Source organism: Poecilia reticulata, chromosome 6 (assembly GCF_904066995.2).
Source record: "Poecilia reticulata chromosome 6, P_reticulata-male-v2, whole genome shotgun sequence".
Taxonomy (NCBI): Eukaryota; Metazoa; Chordata; class Actinopteri; order Cyprinodontiformes; family Poeciliidae; genus Poecilia; species Poecilia reticulata.
Window position 1 is genome coordinate 6,011,544 of NC_088835.1, and position 26,175 is coordinate 6,037,718.

General features: G+C 38.8%; 1 protein-coding gene across 4 annotated transcripts in view; it reads right to left on the reverse strand.

The window, feature by feature from the left end:
• The window catches only part of LOC103465716 (transcription factor SOX-6-like), a 146,501-nt gene that overhangs the window by 52,281 nt on the left and 68,045 nt on the right, over positions 1-26,175 (reverse strand). For all 4 annotated transcript variants that reach the window (XM_008410808.3, XM_008410809.3, XM_008410806.3 and 1 more), the window contains 3 exons: positions 14,650-14,739; positions 5,002-5,174; positions 478-546 (listed from right to left, as the gene is read on the reverse strand). In XM_008410808.3, coding sequence (XP_008409030.1) covers positions 478-546; positions 5,002-5,174; positions 14,650-14,739 — 332 coding nt within the window. The remainder of the gene's footprint in view (positions 1-477; positions 547-5,001; positions 5,175-14,649; positions 14,740-26,175) is intronic.

Here is a 26,175-nt window from a genome sequence, read left to right on the forward strand (position 1 = left end):
TCCTGTCATTAACATTACTATATCAAATTTTCAGAAGAAGAAGCTCCTGAGCATGGCTAAAGCAGTGCTAGGTTAAAGATTCTCCAACAACAGTGACCTTTTTTCATGCATCTCCTCTCTATCATTTCTTTCTTCTGCTTCCATTTAAATTTGAATAAAAACAGAGTCAAGGTAAAGCAAGACAGATGCAGACTAACCCAACTAAAAACAGCTTCACTCCAGTCATAAATCCTAATCTAATCTAATCTGCCACTGTTTTTGAGTAACCTCTGCGATCACAGATGGAGCTTTTTAAAAATATTTATTTCTGGTGACGTGCAAATTGAGAATAAAATCTCAGTTTTGCAAAATATCTGTTCGGACAAGGGAAGGACAAAATAACATAGCAATAGCTATGTATATAAATAACAAAGCAAGAGTAAAAGATGTGAGCAGAAACATTTTTTAAAAAATGAACAAACACGTCTGCCGACTAACCTGAATCTGTTGCTGGAGAATGTTGATCTTGTGCTGCTGCTGTAAAAGCTGCTGCTGTTGTCTGGCAATCTGCACACACACAATAACAACAGAAATGATGGTATTTGTGACAACTTGAGTATAAAATCTCAAGCTGTCACAAATAACAACTTGAGATTGTTATTTCTCAAGTCATATAAAATTCTGAAATTCTTATTTCAGAATTGTATATGATCCGGTAAAATAAAAACAAAGAAAAAAACTAAAATATCTCAATGTTTCTCAATGTGCTATCTATATCGGCATATCCAGCTGATATCAGCATTTAAAATTTTCTGTTGAAGTAAGTTTAACTAAATATTGTGAGCAAAAATATGAAAATGAGCAATTTCAGCTCGACAACTTTTGTATGTGTATTTTGAAGCTATCAGTTAGCTAGGCTAGGAAACAACTACATTAGCATTGAAAAGTCAACCCAATAAACCATTTAACATTTGGTTCCTATGTGGTAAGAATAAATAATGGCAGCAATAAAAAAGATAACACTTTGTAAACAATGTCAGAACTCCACTACTCGCTAACAACTGGCTAACCATTAGCCTGCTGAAGTTAGCATCTGCTTCATTGATTCCTGAGCGCTAAACTGAAGAGCTAACTGGATCAAAGTCGTAAATTCTTACAGTGGTAAAAAACTGAATTGGATAATTCTGCACTGATCAAAGATTATTGAAAGTAGCTTGAAAAATATTCAAATTTGTAACGTAATTTTACACAAAGAAAGCATTTTTGTGCTGCTTTGATACGAGAGCAAATTTTGAATAATAAAGTATGGAATATGGACTATTTTGGAACATTTGGGTCGTCGGTAGAAAATGGCAAATGAAAATAATTATCCATTGCTAACTGGCTAACAGTTAGCCAGTTGCTAAATGTATCTAACTGCTAACAACTGGCTAACTGTTAGCAACTGTTAGCTGATGCTACACAGCCCTTAAGGGCTGTTTTACTATATTTTATGTAAATGTTTAGAACTTGATGATTTCTACTTCATAAATCCAAAGTTCTCATACTGATTAAACTTGGATTGAATTATTCTATACTTATCACAGATTGGTTATATCTTGTGTATTTGTGAAATCTAAAGACAAAAAAGTAGAAGAATCTCATATCGTCTTGAGAGCTAACTGCTAACTGTAAAAGATGCAAAACAAATAAAAAGTTATATAAAGCTGTGGCTCATCTGAAAAGAAAAAGAAGAGATAGAAAAATTCGGTAACACTTTATTTGAAGTGGGGTGAATAAGACTGACATGACACAGTCATAAACATGACATAACACCTGTCATGAACATGAATAAGCCTTCATGAATATTTATGACTGTTGTCATAAACGGTCATTTGGTAAATGTGGACACTTTTAATAAAAAGTCAACATTATTCAAAATGTGTTTTGTTATGACAACTTGACATTAACCAAGAAATCATTACTGTTTAAACTTTACCTTTAATAACATAAAGATACCTAATTTTTAAAGTGCAATCAGTAATACTTTTATAACAAATTTATATCAGTAATGATTTCTTGGTTAATGTTAAGTTGTCATAACAAAGACATTTTGAATAATGTCAACTTTGTATTAAAAGTGTCATAATTTACCGAATGGCGCTTTATGACAACAGTCATAAATATTCATGAAGGCTTATTCATGTTCATGACATGTGTTATGTCATGTTTATGACAGTGTCATGTCAGTCATATTCACCCCACTTCAAATAAAGTGTTATCAAAAAAGCTACTTGACCATGTGAGGTCGGCGATACGTGCAACATCTATGTGGTAAAGGTGTGGTTGGTTCATGAAGACATCTCAAGTTACAATAAAGTTTTGAGACTGACATGTTTACAACACCTTGAAAACCTCTTATATGCACTCAGACACAAGCAGCTATCATCTTCACTAACGTGAGATTGTTGGATGTCAAACGCTTTTCCTCTGGTTAAAGGCTTGAGTGTTGTCCAGTGATGGCTGGCACGGACCTGCCAGTTGTAAAAGCTCTGACTCCTTAAAGGAGGGAACTTGTCGTTCGACTACTTCCACCCATTTTGAGCAAAAAAGGGGGAAAAAAAATTAAAAAAAAAGGAAAACAGCTGCTTCTCTCTCCTTTTTTCTTTTTTTCTTGAGGAATCGTTTAGTATATTTATTCCGAAACATAATTACAGGCTTCTGAATGGGAGGCGGCGCCCCATTTGCACACATGTCATATTTCATTAAAAGCAGATTTTTCTGGGGTTTGTCTGTAGGGCATTATCCTATCAAGTCTCAACAGCCAAATGACTGGCTGATATTGGAATCTGTCTTTCTTTTCACTCTCCCCATTTCGCCTGCTCCTTTGTAATGCTCTGAAAGGTGGTATGTGTTTTGATGGGAGGTGTGGACGTGTCCAAACAGAGCCTGTCGTATGCCAGCCCACGGTGACATGTCGACAAACAGCCAAAACAAAGAGGAGCAGCGCACCTAAAACACCTCTCTGCTTGTGTTTGCTCTTTCAAACGTTTAGTCGTTGACCTGAAGACTCACATCTGGATTAACACACTGCAGCTGAAACTTCAGCAAAAAAAGTCCATAAAGAAAGTGTACATACACGAAAAAAAAACAAAAACAGCAAGAGAGTACACTTAAAGGTATCGGCAGACGACGTGAAGATTACCAAGGCGTGATTGGGAGTTTTATAGACTTACTTAATAATGTGAAGAAACCAAGCAATTCCTTAAGCCTGACCACATAAACAACTTTTTAATAGGAGCGCATTAAACTTAAGTAAGACTAATTTTGCTAATTACACATAGCAGTACCAGAAAAAAAAGCAGAGATCAAATATAATGACAATAAAATGTAGGAAGAAGAAAACAGGTTTTTTCTTGGGAAATCCTCACCAGAGGTAAAGTAATTTTAGGAAAGCATGATATTTCCTAAACCTAGAAGAGTTTTTGCCTCCAATAATGTAACTAGTACACACCAGTTCGTCTTTTGATAGGTTTGTTGGAAGTTTTGTTGGTTTATTTATGCATTCATTAATACTACCTGCTTGGTTTCCTCTGTCAACATTCATTTCTAAATGAATGAATTCCTTGCTGTATCAGAGATGGTGATTTGAACTTCTGACCTGGAAAAACAATTAATTCAGATTCGACTTAGACTTACGTCTACTTCGCTTTACAGCTTAGACTGGGCCTGGAAAGTCCAGCCCGATCCGACCCAACTAATTAGCATCAATTATAGACCCGACATATTATTTTAATTAAGCTTTACTACTTTTGTTAGTAGACCATTGTTTGAGTGAGAGGTGTAATTTCTCCCGTTTTTCACTTTAACCATCTTTCGGCTCCGTTTCGTCACTCGTTTTAACGACGAGGTGAGTCAAGAGCAAATTCTCTGGGATGTGTGACTGATAGGAGCGGAGCAGGGCAGAGTTGCGTGTGTTTTTATTGTGCAGTGCGCTGTGCTTGTTAGAGTCTAATGAACATCTGCACCTTCATTTCTGTCTTTCCTCAACAGAGTAAGCTGCCTACTCCTACCTTTAAACTATGATAAGCAAATTATTGTAGTCTTCTGATTGTCAAAATATCAAATTTCTCTTTTCTGTGCTGTATAGATTGTAGGATTATTAAATGCACTATCAAAACCTGAGTCCCATCTGAGCGTCAAGCAAATAATTTCGGACTGATCTGGCCCAAATTTCATTTCAATCTAAACTGTAGTTCACATGGAATTATTTTTAAAAGACCAAATGTAAGTTCAGAGTAAACAAACATGGCCGACCGGGAAGCAATGTCCACAGTTTGAGGACTCTTTTTAACAGAGAACAAACAAACAATACAAAGACGTCTTCGACTTTCTGGTCCGCCACAGCTGTGGTTTTACCTTTTTTTTTTTTTTTTTTTAGATCTCTCCTCCATGTGTTCGTCACTTCGTTGTCTGACTGACTACATGTCACATTCAACAGGCTGCGTTCTCGTTTTCTCTTGAGGGACGCCACACGCTTCGATATCGGGCCAAGACAATCCAACATGTTGAATATCAAAGATTTTTAGATCGGAGCGTTTCAAACATCCTTCTGAGCGGACCAGGTCACTCTTAAAACACTACACAGGAATATCTTAAGATTATCTTTAGAGCCATCCTGATAATCGGGGCTCACAATTGGTCTCTCGTGTAGAACCCACATGGGTTCCTTGAAACCAGTTGTGAACCTTGAGACCCATCAGACCTAACAAAATCCAAATGGCGTTCACATACACATGTTGGCTGGATTTGGGTTTGGATTTGTTTGGCTCTGCTGGTCTACAGCAAAACAGATTTTTATTATCTACCTTGGTCCATCTATAAATACTTCTCGTTTGAAAGTATCCATACTTTCAAACTGGTCTATTCTTTTTAAAATATGAGGTACTTTGACATGACCAGAATTATCTGACATCTTCTGAGTGGAGCTAGTCGAACCGTTTGGTGGTGTTGCCCACCAGCACCTGTCCGGACCGTTCCTACCTGCTCCTGCTGCTGCCTGGCCAACTCCATCTGCTGTCTCTGCTTCTCGAGCTGTGAGGCGGCCATCTTCTTTTGCTCGTCGTGGGCGGCCAGCAGCTGCTCCCGCAGACTAATCAGCTGACCGATCATGGTGGAAAGCTGGCGCTCCTTTTCCTCGAGCGACTCGGGCGTACCTGCAGACATGTTTGTAAATCAGTTTACTTTTACTCTGAGGCCTTTAAACGAAACACAATAATAATGACGGTTGCTAAGATGACATCAAAATTACCGGAGAACGAAAAACGCATGGAAATTTATTACGACAAATCAAAAAAGAAAAGTTGAAAGCCAGATGATAACATTATTAGGAAATTCTCCAGAGTCTGAAGTTCTTTAGGGTGTTTCTTTTCCTCCAAAATTTCACAATGGAAGCACTCCTTTCACAGATACCAGAAAAAAAAAATTCTAAACAACTTGTTTGGCCCCTCGAAAAATGCTCATACCTCAATTCCCATAAATCTTCTGACTTGTTGTTACATCTCACTACTTATTATCTTCAGTCTTGTCTCTACACGCTATCAACCAGTGTCTGCTCACAAGAACAATAAAATTAGATTGAGTTCACCTTTTGAAAATGGGTTGATGTTAAAGACTTTTGTCGGGTTTATGATTTAGACATTCTTGAGAGGTTTGTGGGCTGACACCAGAAACATTCCAGCTTTTACTCCGCAGTCATAATATTTCACACGATAGCAAAGACAAAAGACGAGACGGTGCGGCTAACATTTGCCTTTTAATTAACAGAGGAGCAGAAGATTTCAATAGAGCTTGAAGGAATTCTTCTCTCTATGCCTTTGTGTCTTTCATAATGCTTTACCTGACTTATTAACACCAATTCTGGTCAACAGTAAGTGGGACCATTTTGTGGTGTAAAAGTTAAGTGATACAAATCAAAACCTGCTGGTGGGATGCCAGGTAGAGTGGGGGAAAAAGTGTAAATAAAAAAACTGCAAAAACCCACTTACTTTATTTGTAAGGATTAACTGACAACCACTCTCTTTGAGGAGGGACAACAGCTCTTTAGCTCGATTGAAAGAAGCTGGAAAGTTGAACCAAACCATATATATATATCTCCAGGCTCAATCATTTCTCAGCAAACAATCAAATCGCTGTACAACCACAAACATCCTCAACCGTCAGCAGCAGAGGAGTCGACGATACGCTGCAGCCCTGAGTTCAGTCACAGCAAGTCCAGCTCTAAACCCAACAGGTCCTTGGAAATTACCAAGAAAAAGCAAACCAATGAAGAAGAGGAAGAAAATATCCGTACTCATGCAATAACATGTTCTCCAACTGCTGTGATAAGGTTAAATTGTATCCTGTATGTTTGACACACATTGTTGACTTCACTGACTGCTATGGTCAGGCATTAAAAATGAGGGAGCTGTGGCGTTACCACAAGAAGGCGATGTGGAAGCAGCATCATGTCCACCTAATGCAATGAAACAAAAGGAAGTTGAACTGGACTGTTCATTAATCATCCTGTGCATAAGGAAAAAAATCATTCATTTTTACCTAAATAAACAAAACAGGGCAACAGGTGATGCATCTGTAGTCTACATAGTAAGAAAAGCAGCTTCAATGTTTTTGTGTTCGTGTCATTACAGAAGTACATTTCTCTAACTTTGTCTGCAACAAGTTATAGAGCTCAGATGCAGCTTCATTCATTTTGATTGAATGTGTGTGTGTGTGTGTGTGTATGTGTGTGTGTGTGCGTGTGTGTGTGTGTGTGTGTGTGTGTGTGTGCGTGTGTGTGTCCCTGTGTTGGTAAGTAAATCTTGCACATGGACTGAAGTTTATCATGTTCAGAAGTTGCAGTCCTCTTGTGTGTGTGTGTGTGTGTGTGTGTGTAAGGTCTTGCCTTGGGGCCATGTAGGGAGACTGTAGGGTGGCCCCCAACACTACCTGCATACTAACAAAGTCTCCATTGTGGTCCTGTCAGGCCACTATTGTACCCCAGACTATCCTCCAACACACACTCTCACACACACGCACACGCACACACACACGCAAGAAGAGAAATTACCCCTCAGCAGCCTTGACTCAAAGACAACATTCTTCTTTTCTCGTCTCTTTTTAAGTTTTCATTTTCTTCTTGATTCTTACTTAAAGTCCACACATTGCAGTTACCGCCAAGTTCATATTCTCCCTAATGCCTCGTCTTTCCTCCTGTTGTGATTTACCCCACTCTCCTCGAATTTTCTTATTTCCACCTTTCCCACATTTGTGTCTCATTTCATTCTCTAGTTTCTTTTAGACTTTAGTCTTACTTCACTCCTTCTTTGTATCATTTATACATTTCAAGCCTGCTTTTCTCCTGCTCCTCCCTTTCTAACTCTTCATCACCCATCCGCCCCTTCTACTCTTCTCACCGCTCCTCTCTGGCTGGATTTTTACTGATGGATGATCTATAACCATATAACCACACACACACACACACACATAAAAAACCGACTTCTCCTGTGTTTCCCCACGTGTTTTTTTTTTTTTTTTTCAAAAAGTGAAACCCTATTGTGTAATCTCAACAACTGCGATTACGGCTCCATGATTCATCTTTGCGGATTATGGGCTGTGCATTCCAGACGCGCTGCTGTGCGTTCCTCTGACGCTTTCTGGCACCAGCGACCTTGGGAGATATTTCCGTTTCCTATCCGTCAGGATTATTCCTGACGCCTGCTGAGGTCACGGGCCAAAACAGAAAAGCCATTAGCTGTTTTCTCACTCAGTTTGGGCGATGTGGAGGTTCCGCGTCTTAACCAGAACTCCTCTGTCCTCTGTGGGTTTTTGTTTTTTTACCGTTACGTTTAGTTTCGGTTTAATTCGAACCCTGACTTGTTTTAAACCTCACATACACAAAACATGTTTATGTAGAATTACAAATATCCTCACAATAAGTCCACATTATTGATCATAATGAAGCAACACCGCCAGGTATATTTTTATAAGGCATTTTTTATGGTGTTTTTTTTTTTAAGTCATTTGCTGGGGTCTGTATTTAATTAATCAAAATTGATCGCATGTTAATCAAATACCATGAATCGACAAAATCTAGATTTTCAATTCAAAAGCCCTTTTTGCTTCTAAATGATTGAGTAAATAAAACATATGAACAAAATACAACAATATAATTTTTTTATCTTATATTTTTTTCAGGAAGTCCTGATCATTCTTTACAAATATGGATTATGGATGCTAACGTTAGCATTAGCGTCTCTGCTGCTGCTACATGTGTAGCATTGAGATGCTATTTTAGCTTTGAATAGCTTCACTAATAGGCTAACTCCTTCTAGCACAACTTGAACACAACAATGGTCTTTTTCAGCGTCCCATCAGATTGTTATTTGGAGGAAAAATGAAGTTTCAGCGGGCCAAAAGAAGCAGCATGTCGTCCATCATTGTTTACAGATGTTGCTTGGACAACAGACTTACGGGTGTACCAGAAACATGTGAGTCCAAAGGTTGGGCGTCAGGACTTTTATCATTCTTTTTTACGTGTTAAAAGTGATGTAATTAATTCATCAAAATTAACATGCTAAAGAGCTTTGAGGCTCTCCTTTCCAAATATAAGGACACTGTCCTTATATAAGTCAATTTGACTCCTTATATTTGGGGTCAAATTGACCTAAAGGGTCAAATTGATAATTGCATCCAGCTGCAGCATTCAGCATGCTGAGGGGAGTAAATCAGCACAGCACGAGATTTGGTGAAGTTATGAAGCAATTTGCAGCTACGTTAATACTACCAAATTTTTCAACACGTTTGAGACAATTATAGACACTTTGTCTTAATTGCTGATCAAATGGTCAAATGTGTAGACAGAGGAGGCGGGAATGTTATAACCCAACCCAGCCTCACCAGGCCATTGAAATGATAAGGTATGTATGCAATAATATGATAAGGGTAAGAGGATTATGTAATGACTTGTTCATATTTATTTATTTTTTACTTAAACTTGCATGTTTGACAAAGGAAAATGATTTTCATCTTTCCTTAAGATACGTATCCATTAGTGCGAGACAAAAAAGTTATAATTATTAAACAACAACAAATCTTATTATGCAATTAGTATTAGTGTATTTGTAAATGTATTATAAATATATAATGTTGTTCTTTTTAAAGGGACCAGCACAGACAACCTGTTGTAAGGAACTAATAAAGAAAGCCCCTCCTACCGTTTATTAGCTTCCACAAAAGCTACAATTCAATTCAATCCAATTCAATTTTATTCATTCCTAGTGGATAATTAAAAAGGTGCAAAGAACAGAGGAAAACAAACACATAACCACATAAAATATCTTAAGAAATACACAAAAAAAATGAAATATACGTGAGTTTTCTTGATGTTGAATACAGAAGTTCCTTTTGGTACTGTCTTGAAGTTTCTGACCCCGCTTACTTTTTAATACAGAACTTCATGTGCCACTGCTCAGAGAGATAGACATATCTTTGAACCCCCAGCCTCCAAAAAACAACAACTCTAAGCCTGGTAGTTGGGGTTTTTTCTAAAAAAAAAAGAAAAAAAAAAGTATCAAGACTAACCCAAGACCAGATGTATTAACAATGTCAGCTTGGTCAGACATCACGCGGTAATGTTATTGTGTAACAATCAAAACTGATCATTTTCTTTATATAACACCAAAGGATTTCCTGAGAGGAGCTCCCTTATTTTCTCCTCTAGCAGAAGCTGAGACATTTCCAAGGGGACAACCAAATAGATTAAATTTTTTCTTTCATCTCACTCGCGCGTTAAAATTGTATTAGTCGATATGTTTAACCCCGATCTGTAGGGTCCAAGGATGTAACATCTAATCTGAAAATATTCTGGTTGCCGTTGACGTCAGTTTGCCCCAGCGGACAGACAGACAGCAACATATGTTTTCATGGGAAAAATAAGAAATAAAGGCGAAAAAAGTAAGATAGTGGATTAGACGCTTGAATGTGAATATGATTATTGGAGCCAGATGTGCCAGCTCATGCATCTAACATTATAATGAGACACTTTCGATCCATCTGTTCTTTTGCTTTACTAACTGAGCTTTGGTGAAAGATTTAAATGTAAATGCTGGAAAATAATTTAAGAAAAGAAAATATCAAGAGGCTTAAAAGATGGACAGAAAACAGGGTGAATTACTAAGAAAGATTTTACACGGTTTTGTTCCTTATCCCTTTTTCTTGCATCAAAATAATTAAAATGTATGTTTAGCACAGATTGCCGGAGAGCGGAGTCTGATGATTTTTGAAAACTTTGACCTCTAACAGCCTCAATTTCTTTCCTTTTCCGGCATAATCCTAGGGAAACAGCTGTCAAAACTTCATATTCTGCAGGTCAGACCTAAAAAAAAAGAAATTGGTACCAGCCAGGAAAAATACATAAAATCTGTAAAATATTGCAGCTAAAGAACATGATTGGACAAGATTACGGAGCTTCATGAGGGAAGCAGGAACTCTTTAGAACTTCAGGCAAACTCTGCAGATGGGTTTCAAGACTGCGGCTTGTCAGCTAAGATATTTCTTGGTGACAGGAGGAATAACTCCAGAACAAATCATACTTTGGACTCCGGTTTCATTCACACCGGCCCTGTTTAGTCCGCTTTAATCCAACTCCAGTTCGGTTGTCTAGAAAGTCTGGTTTATTTGTGGAGGTGTGAACAATCCATCGAGTTCTAAAGCCTACCAAAAAACTAAACTTTTAGCCAACTCTTTAAATCCTAGGCCTTGTGAACGCCAAATGGACCGAAGACCGCTCCTAAAGCAAGAAGCAAACTATAGTGCAGGGCATTCTGGGTAAATGAGTAGAAAATAAACACACGAGAAATGGCTCGAGGTCTTTTGCCAAAGACGAGAGAAATCCTACAATCTCTAAAATCTGACACCACTCCATTTTCGTGAAGAAGGAAGTTGCGCTCAGTGTCGTCTTCAAAGGTTTTAGTGTTGTTTCCTTCAGTAGCTCAGAGTGCAGCGCCGCCACAGGCGAGGAGGGGAACAGGCTTTTCAAAGAGTTTGTTTGTCACTTTCACACAGTGCAGCATGAAAGTGAACTGCAGCAGCTGAAAATGTAACAAACGTCCCAACTTTAGTCCCCAATCCAGCCGAGTCTATCGGACTATCAGGCGTGAAAACATCCTGAGAGCTGTGAGGTGAAACATCACAAAACAGCAGATTTCCCACCAGAGGTTTCGAATAAAAGACCCATTTACTGACGCGCACCCTGCGAGCCCTAATGAATTAAACAGGGTCATCGGTTTTCCTTACCCTCAAAATAACTGTGACTTTACAAGCGAGTTCAGGTTGTTGTGTCAGGAGGCACTAAGCAACAGTTGTGTTTGCGTATTTAGGTCAGCCAGACCGACACGGAGAAATAAACTGTTCCGCTCTAATCAGGGCGTTCCTTTTCAGTTAGGCGGGGGGCAAAGGAGACATTTGTGTGCTCCGTGATGGAGACCGTTCCTGCGCTCAGGCGTCCATCTCAGTGTGGAGCACGAGGCGAGCCTTTACGAAACTGAAGTTAGGTACTTTGAATGACGTTAAGAGACAAATAGGTTGGACTTTTCCTTTCAGTGTCCATCAGTATTTCCACACTGAGGGTCTCAGTGGTGGCCACTGACTAACACTGTTTGTTGAATAATTGTATTAAGCATCCTTAAATGCAGGTTTAGAGACGAGACAGCAGACTGGGTGTGTTGGCGCTTGTTATTTTAGCTTCTGTAATTTCCAGAAGCACGGCTCGACAGGAAGGCTTCTTTTCGAGTTAGCAGGCTTGTAACAGATGTCCAATTATTACTTTGCAAAAGGTGCTTACGGATGTAAAAGCAGTCTCTCTTTTTTTTCTGCTAGGGTAATTGGAGATGGAGTTGGCCACAATTAAGAGAAGGATGGGGGAGGTTTGGAGGGGCTGAGCAGATTTCTGGGTTGAAATGAAACTCAATGTCTGGGCTGTTCTGCTGCAGAAGACTCTCTGTAGTTGATTTTTCCACAGAGGAAATTCTTGCCATTTCAACAGGAGACGATCACAGTCTCTCTCTCTCTGTCTCTCTCTCTCTCTCTCACTGAGAGCACGGCCGTTAATGACGAACGTTAGAGCGCGCGAGCAGGATCCGACGAATCATCCGAGGCAGAAAACCTCACTCTGTCTGACTCCTCATCAGGTTTTCCAACAACGTTAGAAGTGCAGACACTGTTATGTGACTTGTGAATTTCATAAAAGTACAGTATGTGTTTGCTACCTCCTTAAAGAAGGTTATGTGTGACAAGACATGTTACATTCAGTTGTTATAAAAATTATGTCTTCCTTTATTAAACATTACTATGAAGAAATTTGATTAATTAATTTAATGCCTTGAAATTGGGCCTTTGTCTCTTTAAAAGCTCCTGCTCTTTCTGATACTCCGCCTCAGGAAGTCATCACAACATGGCTTCACTATTAACCCTTGAAAGTTTTTACCAGCGTTTCACTGAGGAGGAGCTCGTATAATGAGCTCAGCAGGCTTTTGCTAATTGCTGCTGGCTAGTTTGAAGGAGCTGATTGGGGGACGGCTGCTCTGTCAGACGCAAGTTTGGAAACCGATACTCAGAGGGGGAGCTTAGTCGTCGAAGGCGGGGCTAGGTCCATCCAGGCGTTTTACACAGCTGAATGGTTGCCATGGAGATTAAAGGATTTCTCAAACATGCATGAAAGAATCAAAGCAACACTCCAACACTCCTCCTAATAGAACTGAAGTAACTTAGTCACACCTTTCCAACTATGTCAACATACAGGCTTTGTGAAGAGTTACTAGAGGTCATTCTCAATCTGGAAGGCCTCAGTGTATCTAGATGTGATACACTGACATAACATATTTTTGGAAAGTTTCATCCTCCTTATGTCATCTTTTTTTTGGTGCACCAGTCCCTCCTGCAGCAAAACAGAACACAGCTTAATGCCACCACTCCCATACTTCACAGTTGGGATGAATTTTTTAGGCCCAATTTTTCCTCCACATGTAACAAAAGATTTTATGAATGCATTTTATTGGTACATAAATACATATGCAGATGTTTCTCTTTAACCATTATTCCTATGCTACTGTAACACATTCATTTTATATATATATATATATATATATATATATATATATATATATATATATATATATATATATATATATATATTAAGTAAAAAAATTGTAATGTGATAAATCGCTTTTATTTATTACATTTTTAACAATAAATCTCCCAAGCCAGAACCTTTGTATTCGCATGTTTCTGGTACGGCCGTAATTCTGACGCACGATCAACAGCAAGGTTCTCTTGGTTAAAAAATCGATCTGATGGGACATTTCTAAAAAAGTAATTTTTCAAAGAAGTTACTTGAGTGTTCAGTGATTCCTGAAACAGAAAAATAACATATAAAAAAACGATAAATATTGTTTTATTTGACCATATATGTCTAAAAGCAAAAAAGGGTTTTGAATTGAAAATATTTATTTTGTCGGTGTATAGTTTTTGATTAAAAAGCGACTCATTTCCACTGATTAATTGCAGAAACTGAAATGAACTCAATTCAAAACTTTAATCCCCACTTTTAAGACAGAGAGAAACAGAGAGAGAGAGATTGTCTGTTTATATTTACCAGGCACAGTGAGACGGTGATACAGTGATGCACGTTGTTGTTGTGTGATGAAATGCTGACAAGCATTTGATTTTCTCAAGCTGCAGCTGCCAAATCAAACTGCAGCAGAAGAATCCTGCCGTAGCATCGCTATTTTTACATCTGAATACCAGAGCCAGCTCGAGAATACTTTTGTCGCTGCGATTTATAGCCCCATAAAGGCTATTTGCTGATGCGGACAGAAAGCCGGGGGCTCGTGTCGCCTCTCCCCTCCAACCCAACCCTTAACCAGAGATACAATTATAACCCGTAGGTAGACCAGGCGGGCGTTTACGCTCCTGCTTTCATGTGATCAAACTAAGTGCACGCATTCAAGAGATAAGCATAGCACTTTTAGTCAATTCCTAGGGAAAATAGCTCTTTTTTTAGTATTATTTACAGGGTTTTTTTTTTTTTTTGCTCATGCTGATTGATCATATTATGACACTACTTATGTTTGAATGAGCCCAAGGAGAAAAGTAGAGCTTTAGATGTAGCTGGTTCGAAAAGTTTTATAGTTTTCCTGTCAGACTTTTATAAATAAACAATAATTTCCATGCTCATGTCAAAAAACTAGTGCAGAAATAAACAATATTTAAAATGGCAAGAACATAAAGGACACAAAGTGTAGACCGAAGCCTCATTTTTTTATATCAAAATCAAAGCAGCAGAATCTTTCCTGTATATTTTCTAGAACGTATCTCCAACAAATTAGACGTTTCTAGACAAACTCGTAAAAGAAACCATAATGAAACCTCATTGCATTTCTTTAGCAAATCATTTCATTCTTTTAGAAAACTTTCAAGTTTTAAGTCCACACAGCAATTATTCCACACCCGAATCCCTCTAACTGAAGAACAATTGTTTTTAATATTCGTCCTGACCTTTTAGTTTTAAAAAAACAAACATCTCTCTGAGTTTTGTGCAAATGGAAGCAGCTGCATTCAGGAACAGTTCGGATCTCGAATGTTTTGTGTTCTCACCTTTGACCTCCCCCAGCAGCTCGTTGGTGTTTAGGCCTTCGACGTGATCCTTCCAGTCCTTGGAAAGTAGCCTCACCATGCAGGACGGTTCTGCAAAAAAATATAAGTGAAACGTTACGTCAATGAGCCTTCAATGGCTCTGAGAGTCAAATATTTAGAAGAAAAATCAATCACATTTTATTTATATAGCACTTTACGACAGTGACGGCACCGAAGTGCTCTCCATTTTAGCTCAGGGATAAAAATGAAGAAAGAAACTAAAACAAAATGAAGTAACAACATTAGTGGAAACATAAAAATGACAAAATACTACAACGCACTAAAAGCAATTCTAAATCAATGCATCTTTAACTTAGCTTAGCAATTTGAAATGTTATTTACAACAGACGTTTGCATTTCGGGGTTAGTATTTCATAGTAAAATCTTGTGCCTTTCATGCACCTGGTTTGTGGATTCAATAAAAAAAAAAAACACACAACCTAAGAACACAACAGGCAGTGGGAAAGAAAAGAAAGTCGGACTGGATGAGAACCCGGGAGAGAGAAGACATTGTTTTTCGTATCTGTGAGGACTTGTTAGATTCCAGAATGTCCTCCAGCTTCTTCTCCAAAAACATAAAAAAAAAGAAAAAAAGCAGCAGTCATCCAGCTGACCGATATGACAATGTGCGCATTATACAGAGACGGGTTCTTATTTGCGGCTGTCTTCTTCTCTCACATTGTGTCTCGTAGCCTGGGGATAACAGACGGCGCGGGACACGTGGTCGTACGTGGTCATGGGATTCATAAGGTCCCATTTGTTCGACGGGAGTCCTGCTGTGAACTTCACTCCAACAATGGGAACTTTTTTTGATTTATCCCCAGAGAGGCCGGTGGAGGCAGAGGGAGGGGCTGGTCGGGACTTGAGAGAGCAGGAGCATCACGGTGTGGATAGAGTCATGAAGAAGGAAATGCACATTGATTGAAGGATGTGACTTTCTAAAAATCAGGGTCAAAGTTAGCGCCTCGTAAACCAGTTTGACTGATGATATCATATCCATAGAGACACACTGCATGTTACCGTTTATGTTTGGAAACTTTGCACATGCGCACAACATATGGGATTTCAATGCTGCCATATTTGTTTCAGCTTCCTCAGTAATTTTTTAAAATATATTTTGGATATTCTCTTTTAAAAAACCTGTGAAAAGGTGGATTTTCCATGAATAATTTCACGTTCCACAGAATAATCTGCAAATAGATAAACTGGCAAATATCAAACCGTGTCCAGGCAGGAGGTGACAAACGGTGACATGGAGAACTAGCACGAAGACACCATTACCACTGTGAAACATGGCAGTGGCAGCACTATACTGCAGGACTGCACTTCATTAGCAGACATAGGGAAGATGGTCAGCGCACAAATACACGGCAAAATATGAAGAAGACAATTATTTTCCTACTATTTTACCATCATGTACTTGTTTGTGTTGGTCTGTCACACACAATTTAAATAAAGTGCTCAGATGTCGGTTGGTGTAGTTAGAAAAAAAATGAGGATAGGATTCACCGGGTGTGAATACTATTGCAAGGCTCCGCATGATAAGAGCCTCCTGCATGTAGAGCTGCTTGACGCACTTTTCAGCTTGTGAGTTTGTGTGCAAACAGTGGTTTTCATGCCAGCGTACGCGCTACAGATGGTGTCAGAGCCACGCAGGGCTCCATGCCAAAGCCTCAGCAGCCCGTGGATGTCAAAGACACACACACACACACACACACACACACACACACACACACACACCCCCACACACACATGCACACACAAACACGCACGCACAAACACGCACATGCACACATAAAGAAAAAAAAAAGAAAAGAGACATTCTTGGGCTCTGTGCGGAAAACATGCCCCTGAGGGCTTGCCTGATTTAGAATGGTTAACTCAGACAATAGCTCATTTGTGGTGCCCTTATCCTGACAAAAGTCGCTATAGGCACTCATTACTGCACATGCTCCATTGTGAATGGCTTAATGTTGAGTCTGTACGTACGGGCCCAATGCGCGGTCATGGGATGCCGTCCTCCAGCAGAGCACAACTTCCTCACTGAGCTCATTAAAGCCTAACATGTTTACAGAGGAATTATGATCAATATAAATAAGCTGATGCAAGGGTCTGGATTATAAGGGGGCAAAACATAAACAAAGAGGGGAGACGGCTGCACAATGTAGCAGAGAAACCGAGTGTGAGCTACAGGTATTACTGCTGGTAATTCAGCATATCAATATACAGCGGTGGCCACTGCTAACTAGAAAGCTAACTGCACTAACCGTAAAGAACTAATAATAAACATTAGTTTCACTAATGCTAGAGCTCTACAGAAACTAAAGCTAATGCTAAAGCGCTACACCAACACAGAATTTAGCAGAAGCTGGCCTTAAATTTGATTTAAATTATATCTGCCTTTGAAGGACTACAACCCTCTAGCACTGATTTGATTTAGGTATAATAATTTACATGATCTATAATGCCCTTAGATATTGTATTTATAATTATAACTTGTTCTCTTCTGTGTTTTATTTTGTTCCTGAATGTTTCTTGTTTGAGGTGAAGGTATTGGAAAAAAAAAAAAAAAGACAGGGACCATGAGGAGAGGAAATGGAATTGTTGTGTAAGCAGTCTCCGTCAACTTCAAAATAAGAGCATGAACATAAACGCCTAGTTACTTGAAGAATTCAAAACTTCAGAGCAGATGTCCAGCTTTATTATAACTGAACAAAACAGCCAAGTAAACTAACACATTGGATTTCATAAAATTAATATAGCAAGAAGCTAAATGCGCTAAACGTTTTCAAAGTTATCAAAAGAGCTAAAAGCAATAAACAAAAGCCACTTTAGCCAACTTAGCAACTTTGCTGGTATATTTAGTGACTTTTCAGACCCCTCTGGCAACTTTTGACCATGAAAAATATAAAAGATTAGGCGATGATGTCATCCAGCAACTTCTAACACAGCCAGTAACTACTTTTCTAGCTGAAGAGTTAGCAACAGAGTGGAAAATTAGCTTCACTGTTAGTGGATTAGTGGAAGTGTGTCCACCACTGTCAGGACAAAAATATGAGGTATTTCCAGGAAAAAGAGGCCACCTTGCTGTTAAGTGGAGCAATTAATATAACAAGAATGATTCTCATGCATATCTACCAGACAGGTTAGTCTGCTAAACTGCATTTATTTACTTCAAATGCTGATTCTTAGAGTCACTGTCTGGTGCTGCAGTGGGACAGATGTGTTTTCTCATCAGGCGACCAAAAGACGCCAGTGTGCATTTTTGTAACAGGTCTCCCCATCACAAAAAAATCTCAGCGCAATTTATGAGAGCTTTTAAATGGGAAACTACAACCTGTAACTCAGAAACGCATATGCATAAGTCAACCATGTGTACTCCAACACACAATTTACACCCGTCGCACCGATAAACAGCCCCGCATCAGAGGACAGAGGAAGAAGAGGAAGAGATAAATGAAAAGGAGACGTTTTACCCTAGATGGCTCTCTTATCTGTCGCCGTGAACGAATCAAGGTTCAAGAGCTGTTTAGATTGGGAGGTAGGGGAAGGGCAGCGGGGGGATAAAGATTCCACAACGTCTGAACGCAGACCTCTCTATCAAGAGGAGGAGAAATGCAGAAGATGGACGGCTCAGGGAAAAGAAGGAAAGAGAGCTGGGGCGAAGGGGTTGAGGAGGTAAGGATGGAAAACGATGAGGAGAGAAGTAGAGATCGAAACCTTCTGATAGACTTGAATAAAAATAGATCAGCGTGACGAAAAACAAAATTAGAATAGAAAGCAACAATTATTCTTACTGCTGTGTAATTATTGTTACTTAGGATGCATTTACACCCGCCCTATTTGGGACGCTTTAATTGAAATGTAGTTCAGTTGCCAAGAAAGTCTGGTTTGTTTGGGGCGGTGTGAATGGGCAATCAAACTCTGGTTCACCTGAAAACATCGGTCTCCGTTCGGCTGAAGTTAACTCTGACATGGTCGAATGTCTACGTGAACACCAAAAGCAGGAAGCGAACTGTAGAGCAGGGCATTGTGGGTAAACACAACCAAAAGAAACGTGGGAGTTTTTTGCTAGCATGAGAAATGACTCATGGCGATTTACTAATGACAAAAGAAAAATCCCACAAATGATCAAATATAATGCTACTCCATCTTTGTTTCATGAAGAAGGAAGTTGCCCTCATTGTCTTGTTCAGAGGTTTTTATGTTGTTTCTTTATGTAGTTCTTAGTGCAGCGCCCCCACAGGCGAGGGGGTTACAGGATTTTCAAAGAGTTTGTTTAGTTTGACTCAGTGCAGTTTGAAAGCAACATGTTGCTTTCAAACACGCAGCAACTGAAAATGTAACAAATGTTGCAACTTTGGTCTCTACCAGATAATCAGCAGTAAAAAATTCCCTTTAATATGTCAGTAATTCTATTTTAGTTTTTTTATATATTCCCATGTGCTTCGTATCTCGTCTTGCTCTGCCAATAGGGAAACTCGACCTGTTGCACTGCCACTCCTTTTCAGCTTCAAAGGGCTTTAAATCTTCACCAGAAAGTTTCGCATAACTACTTAAAACCAACCTCTGCCAAAATAACATTTGAGTAATTTAGCTGTAAGAACTTTCTACCATTATGTTACTACTTGTAACTAAAAATTCCCATTGCTAGCATGCGACCCTGTTCTGCTTTTTTAATCCATCAGCAGCTACCGTGGAGCGAGGGAAGACAAAGGCTGATGAAGGTACGTGAAGCAGCAGAGACGCAGTAAATCAGGAGCGAGGCAGACGGACCTCTGCCAAGTGTTTTGGGTACACATCATTTTATCACCTGTCTCAGCGCCAACCTGCCATCAAGCAGCGCTTTGGATGTTGGGCAACTCCCTGTGTGTTTCCCTGTTTGTGTGTTTGCCGCACGCCGGGCAAGAATCAACAGTGCCGAACAACCGCTGCCAACGAACACACAGGCTGCCTCAGGCTTCTTCTGAAAGAGTTGCCTTATCTGGTTTTAATTTCCCGCTTTCACTTCAGTGGTTTACTTATTTATTTTAATGAAACAATCTATAAGATCTACTCCCATATCTGTGTGACTACTGTGTTTCTAATCTGTTCGAACCGGAACAGCGTGGTTTTAAGCTTACACATTCTTTAGCCTACTTCAGGTTGTCCCAGAGGTTCTGTTTAAATGATTTCTTGATTCTAGAAAATGCAGGTAATCACAGTTAATTCATAATTTAACAAATGGAGTTTTGACTTTATCTCATAGGTTTGGCTTGGAGAACCTATTACTTCCCTAATAAATAAAATAATCACATGAATGAACTGCTTTACTTAAGTTTTTTTTATTTGTTTTTAAAATTTGATTAATAAGAGAAAAAAGCTCTCTCTGAGTGAGTCAAGACTTTCAAAGGCCCTGGATTGTTTTTAAATTTTCTATAAAAAAATAAGAAATGTTCACATTCTTCCATTCTCCGTTGCTCTCCTCTTACTGTACCATACGTCTGGGTCACACACTGCAATAAACTGCAGTGCAACTCAGAAAATCAGAGCTCAGGAGTCTACCATAAAATAATAAGAAAAGAGAAAAAAAACATTCATCTGAAGAATGAGTTAATGCTAAAGTCAACAGAGACCCCGTGTTTTAGCGAACGTTCATAGAACACACCCAGGAACGGCAAAAAGAAAAAAAGGTCTCTGTGTCTTCACTTCACCACTGAGTGCCGGTAAATGGAAGCTGACAGCTACACTTTGCACTTCCAAATTTATGTCGGGGCCTGTGACTTCAGCTGCAGACCCCACAGCATCGCGACGCAGAGAGAAAGAGTGAAATGAAGGAAATGAAGAAAAAGAAACACTGAAAGGAGAAAGAAAGAAAGAAGCGAGGAATAAAAAAGAAAGAAGAGGATAAAAGAAAGAAGGGAAATAAAAAGAGAAAAATAAATGATTTGTAATTAAAGATACATGATGACAGGTGATCAAAATTCCTTCTTCTGAACAACTTTCTCTATTTTTATGTTAACCATTTTTTTCTTTTTTGCCAGCAATAGAGAGCAATAAAGATTCCAGCTACACAATCATCCAGCTAAACAGTTTGTTCATCAGAATTCCTACACGTTTTGTGTCAAAATCCCATAATTGTCTCAATGCATATTTCCAGAGTTCTCACTGAAGTGATGGATGGATGGAAATGACAGCGGGAAGAAATAATTGGAAGAAATTAATGCAAGTAAGGAAGTAATGGGGGGGGGGGGGGTGGGGGGAGTACAGAAGGAAAGACAAAAAGAAGGAAGAAAGTAAAACAACAAAAAAGAAAAAAGAATTTAAGATAGAAAAACAAGAAACCTCAACAGGTTTTATCATTATTTCATGCGCTACACCAGCTAACATCCATAACTTTCAATAAAAAGATTAAAGAAAAAAAAGTACGGTATGTTTATTTTTTGGCCTGCGTGTAAAAAGTCATCTGTGTTGGTCACCCCCATGATGCTGCCACATGGGGGTGGCAGCATCATGGTGCGGGGATGCTTTCATTCAGCAGGGATAGGAAATACTGGAGAGAAAGGCGGAGTTTTCCTTCCACTTCAAAACACCGCCTCCGCTTTGGTCTAGAGAATAAAATCCCAAGTGGAAAACATTTGAGTTTGAATTTGTAACATGGCCAAAATGTGAAAAAGATCAAGTGGTGTGAAGATTTTTTGCAATGGACTGTGTTAGAAATGATAATATAATAACAATAAGGGCAAGAAGCAGGAATACACTGAGTAGAGAGATGGAGGGATAGAGTAGAGCGAGAGAAGAACAGAGAGAGCAGCTGTCCTAACAGCTGGCCAGCAGGATTGATGTCTCCGTGAAATAAAACTCAACATATGTCCAAACATGAGGTGGCGAGCCAGCCAGGAGGACAGGAGACACACACACACACACGCACACACACACAGACACACGCATGCACGCACAGAGCGCACACTGATTAAAGAATACCACCACACTGCTGAGACATTTAATTGAACAGAGGGGGTACATAACACCCACACACACACGCACACACCCGCACACACACACGAAATCAGCCGTGTTCTAAAACCATTACGATGCAGAGCGGTTTGCTGCGCCGCATGTTAGCACGGTGTCTGTTTCACACACACTATTTTCATCTGTCAGATGATACCCAGACGCTCTTGTCACAGAACACGGTCAGAGTTAAGGTGTGTTGGAGGTTTGGGGTTGTTTGTGTTTGTTTTAATACCTTGTGGGGACAATTTTCCCGACACATACAACGTTGTGGGGACACACTGCTCCTTGTGGTCCCCTGTAGGTCAAATAGCTGTTTGTAGGTCAGGGGTCAGATTTAGGACTAAGGTGTGAATTGAGTTAGGGTTAGGGTTAGGATAAGGGTAAGGTTTAGGTTTGAGAATTTTCACTCTCGGCTGAAGAAATGAATGGAAGACAATTGAAAGTCCCCACAAAGAAAGCCAATCAAACATGTGTGTGTTGGAGGGGCAGGGGAATTTCCCGTAGCATGCAGACTTCCTTTATTCGTTTACACACTTTCACCAAACAGTTTGTTTTCCTTCATTGTGAATGACCAACATTAATAATGACACCAAATCGGTTGGTATTTGTGGTGAAGATGACCAAGAAGCCTTACAATAAAATAAAACAAAATAAAATTAATCTTTTTATTGTGGGGTGTCATCTTACCTTGAATTCTTTTTAAATTTGAGGTAACATTCATTCATATGAGGACAAAAAAAAAAAAATCTATAAAGAAAACAATAGCTTTTGCAACTCCACCAACGACATGATTACTGAGACTCGAAGGAATCGGCTTATAATGACTGTAACTGAAGCATCTTTAAAAGCGAACTTTGACTTGTTAACTGTAACCCTGAAAATGCTGACATGTAAGTCAATGGGTCCAAGAGGACACCAGCATTGTCATGACAGTTACAAACCAGAGGTATAAACCAGCTGCTTGATCTACGTTTTGCATCATACAGAGTCTGCACCCTCAGATATTGAGAAATTATTACTTATTGAAGGTGTGGACTCTGTTGAAGTTTTAAATGTCACAAAATTGCTAACGTTTAGCCATAAGAGAGAAGTGCCGATCTGTACGAGGCAGCTGTTGATGTTAACTCAATATTTGGAAGTGTAGCTAACATGTTTGGCTACATTCACTTGTCTTTGTTCACTGTCATTGCTAAAACTATAGGCAGACTACAATTCTAAAACAGTGCAGAAGTTGTTCACAACTCCTGCTGTTCACTGATTAGCCCAGGAGAAAATCTACCAGAGGGAATCCAACTCAATGGGAGAAAGTCCAGGCGGAGAACTGAAGACAAATGAGGAAAGCAACGGCCAGGCTAGCTGGGATCCAAAGAGCAAATAAGGTAGATTAGCAGTGTTTGCTAACAACTGATGGTATCATCCAGAACACGCGATGGAGTATCACCTCTGCTTCCTGGAAATTGAGCTATTAGCAAATCATGGCAGTCATGAGAATATAACACAAGAACAGTCTTCAGCCAGAGGCCTCTTAAGGGTCACTGCAAGACTGACTGCTACTGGACCGACTTTGAAGATAACTTGGATGACATTTCATTGCCCTTTAGGATTAATAAAGTATTTTTAATTGTACTGAATAAAAATTATGGCTGTCTGGATATTGTGAAGTTAGAGTGTTGTAGGTTTTATTAGCTGTACTTTGTAAATAAAAATCAGGCTAAGGTCTGACAAATATATAGACCTGGACATTATTTGTCAATTTATCAGTAAAAGTAAACAAATGTATTTTGACAACGGTGTATATTATAGACTAAGATTAAATTAAGATACTTCAGGACAGAACAGCTCACACAGATTCCAAAGATGAAATCCTCATTCTCTCTGTTGAGATAAAACAAGAAGCCTGGACTAAGTAATAATTCTCATTATATGCAGAATTTTCTTTTGTTTGTTTCCCTGGAAAGAAATGACGCAGCATCTCCGGTTAATCTCATCAAGCCCAGAGGTGGAGAACAATAAAGACTCGGCTGAGTCGGCTGGTGAGCCGCAGTCGACCGAAGGATCTGTTCTACTTGAGTTGAAGTAAATAAAAGTGTTAAAAGTTAAACATCTTTTTAATGGTTAGCAACAGAGCCTTAAAATCCTATTGTGGAACAACAAAATACAATTAACCCCACTTTGCCCCCTGTGAGTAGATGAAGAAATGCTGTTTGAGCGCGTTTCAGACTGGAATGAAAATGTCCACCGAAGTTTATCTCTCTTTTCCTTCAGACTCATTTTTATTTGATTAAAAACAATCTGTGACATATTTACTTTTTAAAAATGCTTTTTGTGTTGTTGTTTTTTTACTCAGTAACATCAGAAGAGGATTGTGGCATTAAATAATTATTATTTTTTTAAGTCAGAAATCTTTTCAGCGGCCCTTCTGTAACAATGCCGGTTTCTACCTCTGACAAAGTTTTAATTTTTTTACTTATTGTTTATAATAAAAAAGCTAAATGCATAATATAAAAAATATTTTAATAATAATATCAGATAGCAAAATGTTATTGAGTCAATTACAATATGAAAAGCAAGAAGACTAGTCAAAATACTTTTTTAAAATTTGTAAGAAAAAATTCTTGTACCAGGCTTTAAATGGTTAAATTGTAAACTGAATTTTTTAATAATTAAAAGAAAAACATAAAATAAAATGAAGCAATATGACAAAAGAAAACAAGATTGATTTTTGGCTGCATGAAAGCTGACAAGACTTACAACCCTGGTACCATATTGCCTCTTTCTTAAACACACACTCTAAAAACACCAGTTCAAGACCTGAGCTTCTGGTTCCACTTTAGGCTTGATACATGAAACCCTCTCTCAGCACACATACACACACACACACACGCACACACAGACACACTGAGACATATCTGCGCAGACATGCAGACACAGGAAAACGTGTGGTTTTGACACAATAGAAACGTTGTTTTGGCTCCGCTGGATGTGTGACTTGAATGGCGGTGGAGAGGGTCGGGGGTCAAACCTCTGAGGACTCAGTGAGTCTGGACTGAGTCAATAACGAAAGAGCTGAACGATGAAAAGCTATGCATTGTATTTTTATCTACCATCACTGCTGGGATGATCAGCCAGAAGCTGCAGAGAACAGGCGTGTGTATAAATCAGGTCGTCGTCAGCGTAACGACTGATATGAAAGTCATTAACTTGTGACGCATCACTTCAGATAAAGTTAATAAAGTTTTGAAAACTGTGTCATGTTGGTAAAGATCCACAAAACTGAAGCCAGAGTGTGAGGAAAGAGCAGTGCTAAAGTAAACTGGTGTTTAGCCTGTGGCTAAAGTGAGATAGCATCTGATAAAAATCAAAACTCAGATCATGTTGATTTGCACGTACACCATCGTGCTGCTATTAATTCAGTTCAAAATTCGAAAACACTTTATTGATCCCAAAGGGAAATTAAATGTTGTAACTCAACAAATTAACACAATTTTACTACAGCTAAATGCTTCAAATTCAGGAAACTACGCCATATTTAGACATTTACTTATTTAAATGAAAACATAAATGTACAATTTAATGCAATACTGTAACCTCAAACTCCATTAATATAATGGGTAAATAAACAGAAATGTTTCATGAAAACATTTACTGTTTCATGAAACAGTAAATCCCAGATAGCTAAATTATTGGTACACCTACGATCATTAGTTTATACAACTGTCTGTTGGATAAAAGACAGCTCTTCATCTTCTCCTTAAACATTTTACCAAGTTGGAGCAGACAGAAAGAGGAATCTTTGATTGTTTTTTTTACAGTCTCTGTACATAACTCAGAATCCTGAGTCTCCTCTTATGAATTTTCTGTTCAGTTTACCACACAGACTTTCTTTTGGGTTTAAGTCCAAACTCACAGGTGGATCTAGTCACGTAATGTCAATGTCAATTTTAGCCTCATCTGACTAAAACATTTGTGATAGTAGGACAGCAACAGCTTTTACTGGCATCACTGACCAACCAATTGACATCCAGATAGAGTCTGATGGTTGTTATGGAGAGTTGATGCCGTTCAGGCTTGTCAATTAAAGTTCCAGTTGTTCAAAACTTTTAACTTACTGCTCTGATTGTGTAAAATGGCAGATTTAGAAAAGTGGGTTTCTTTGTAGCCATTTCACAGCTAGATCAACAAACTGAACCCTCCAGTTTTTTTTGTCTTTCCTATTTTAATCGGTGGAAAATAGAAATTTCATGCCATACTTATTCCTCAGGGGAAATAAAAAGTAAAACTAAAAAGTTCATAGAAACTCTGATCAAGTGTTAGAAACATTTGCGACACATGAAAAATAATTATTTAGCTGCATTTACGGCAATTTGAAAGGCTACTGATAACTGTGACTGGTTGTTAACGACAATTATCTCCTCCACATTTTTCCCCACACTAAATAAACATACAGGTACTAAAAGATGAGAGTTTATGCTGCTACAATAAAAACATAAA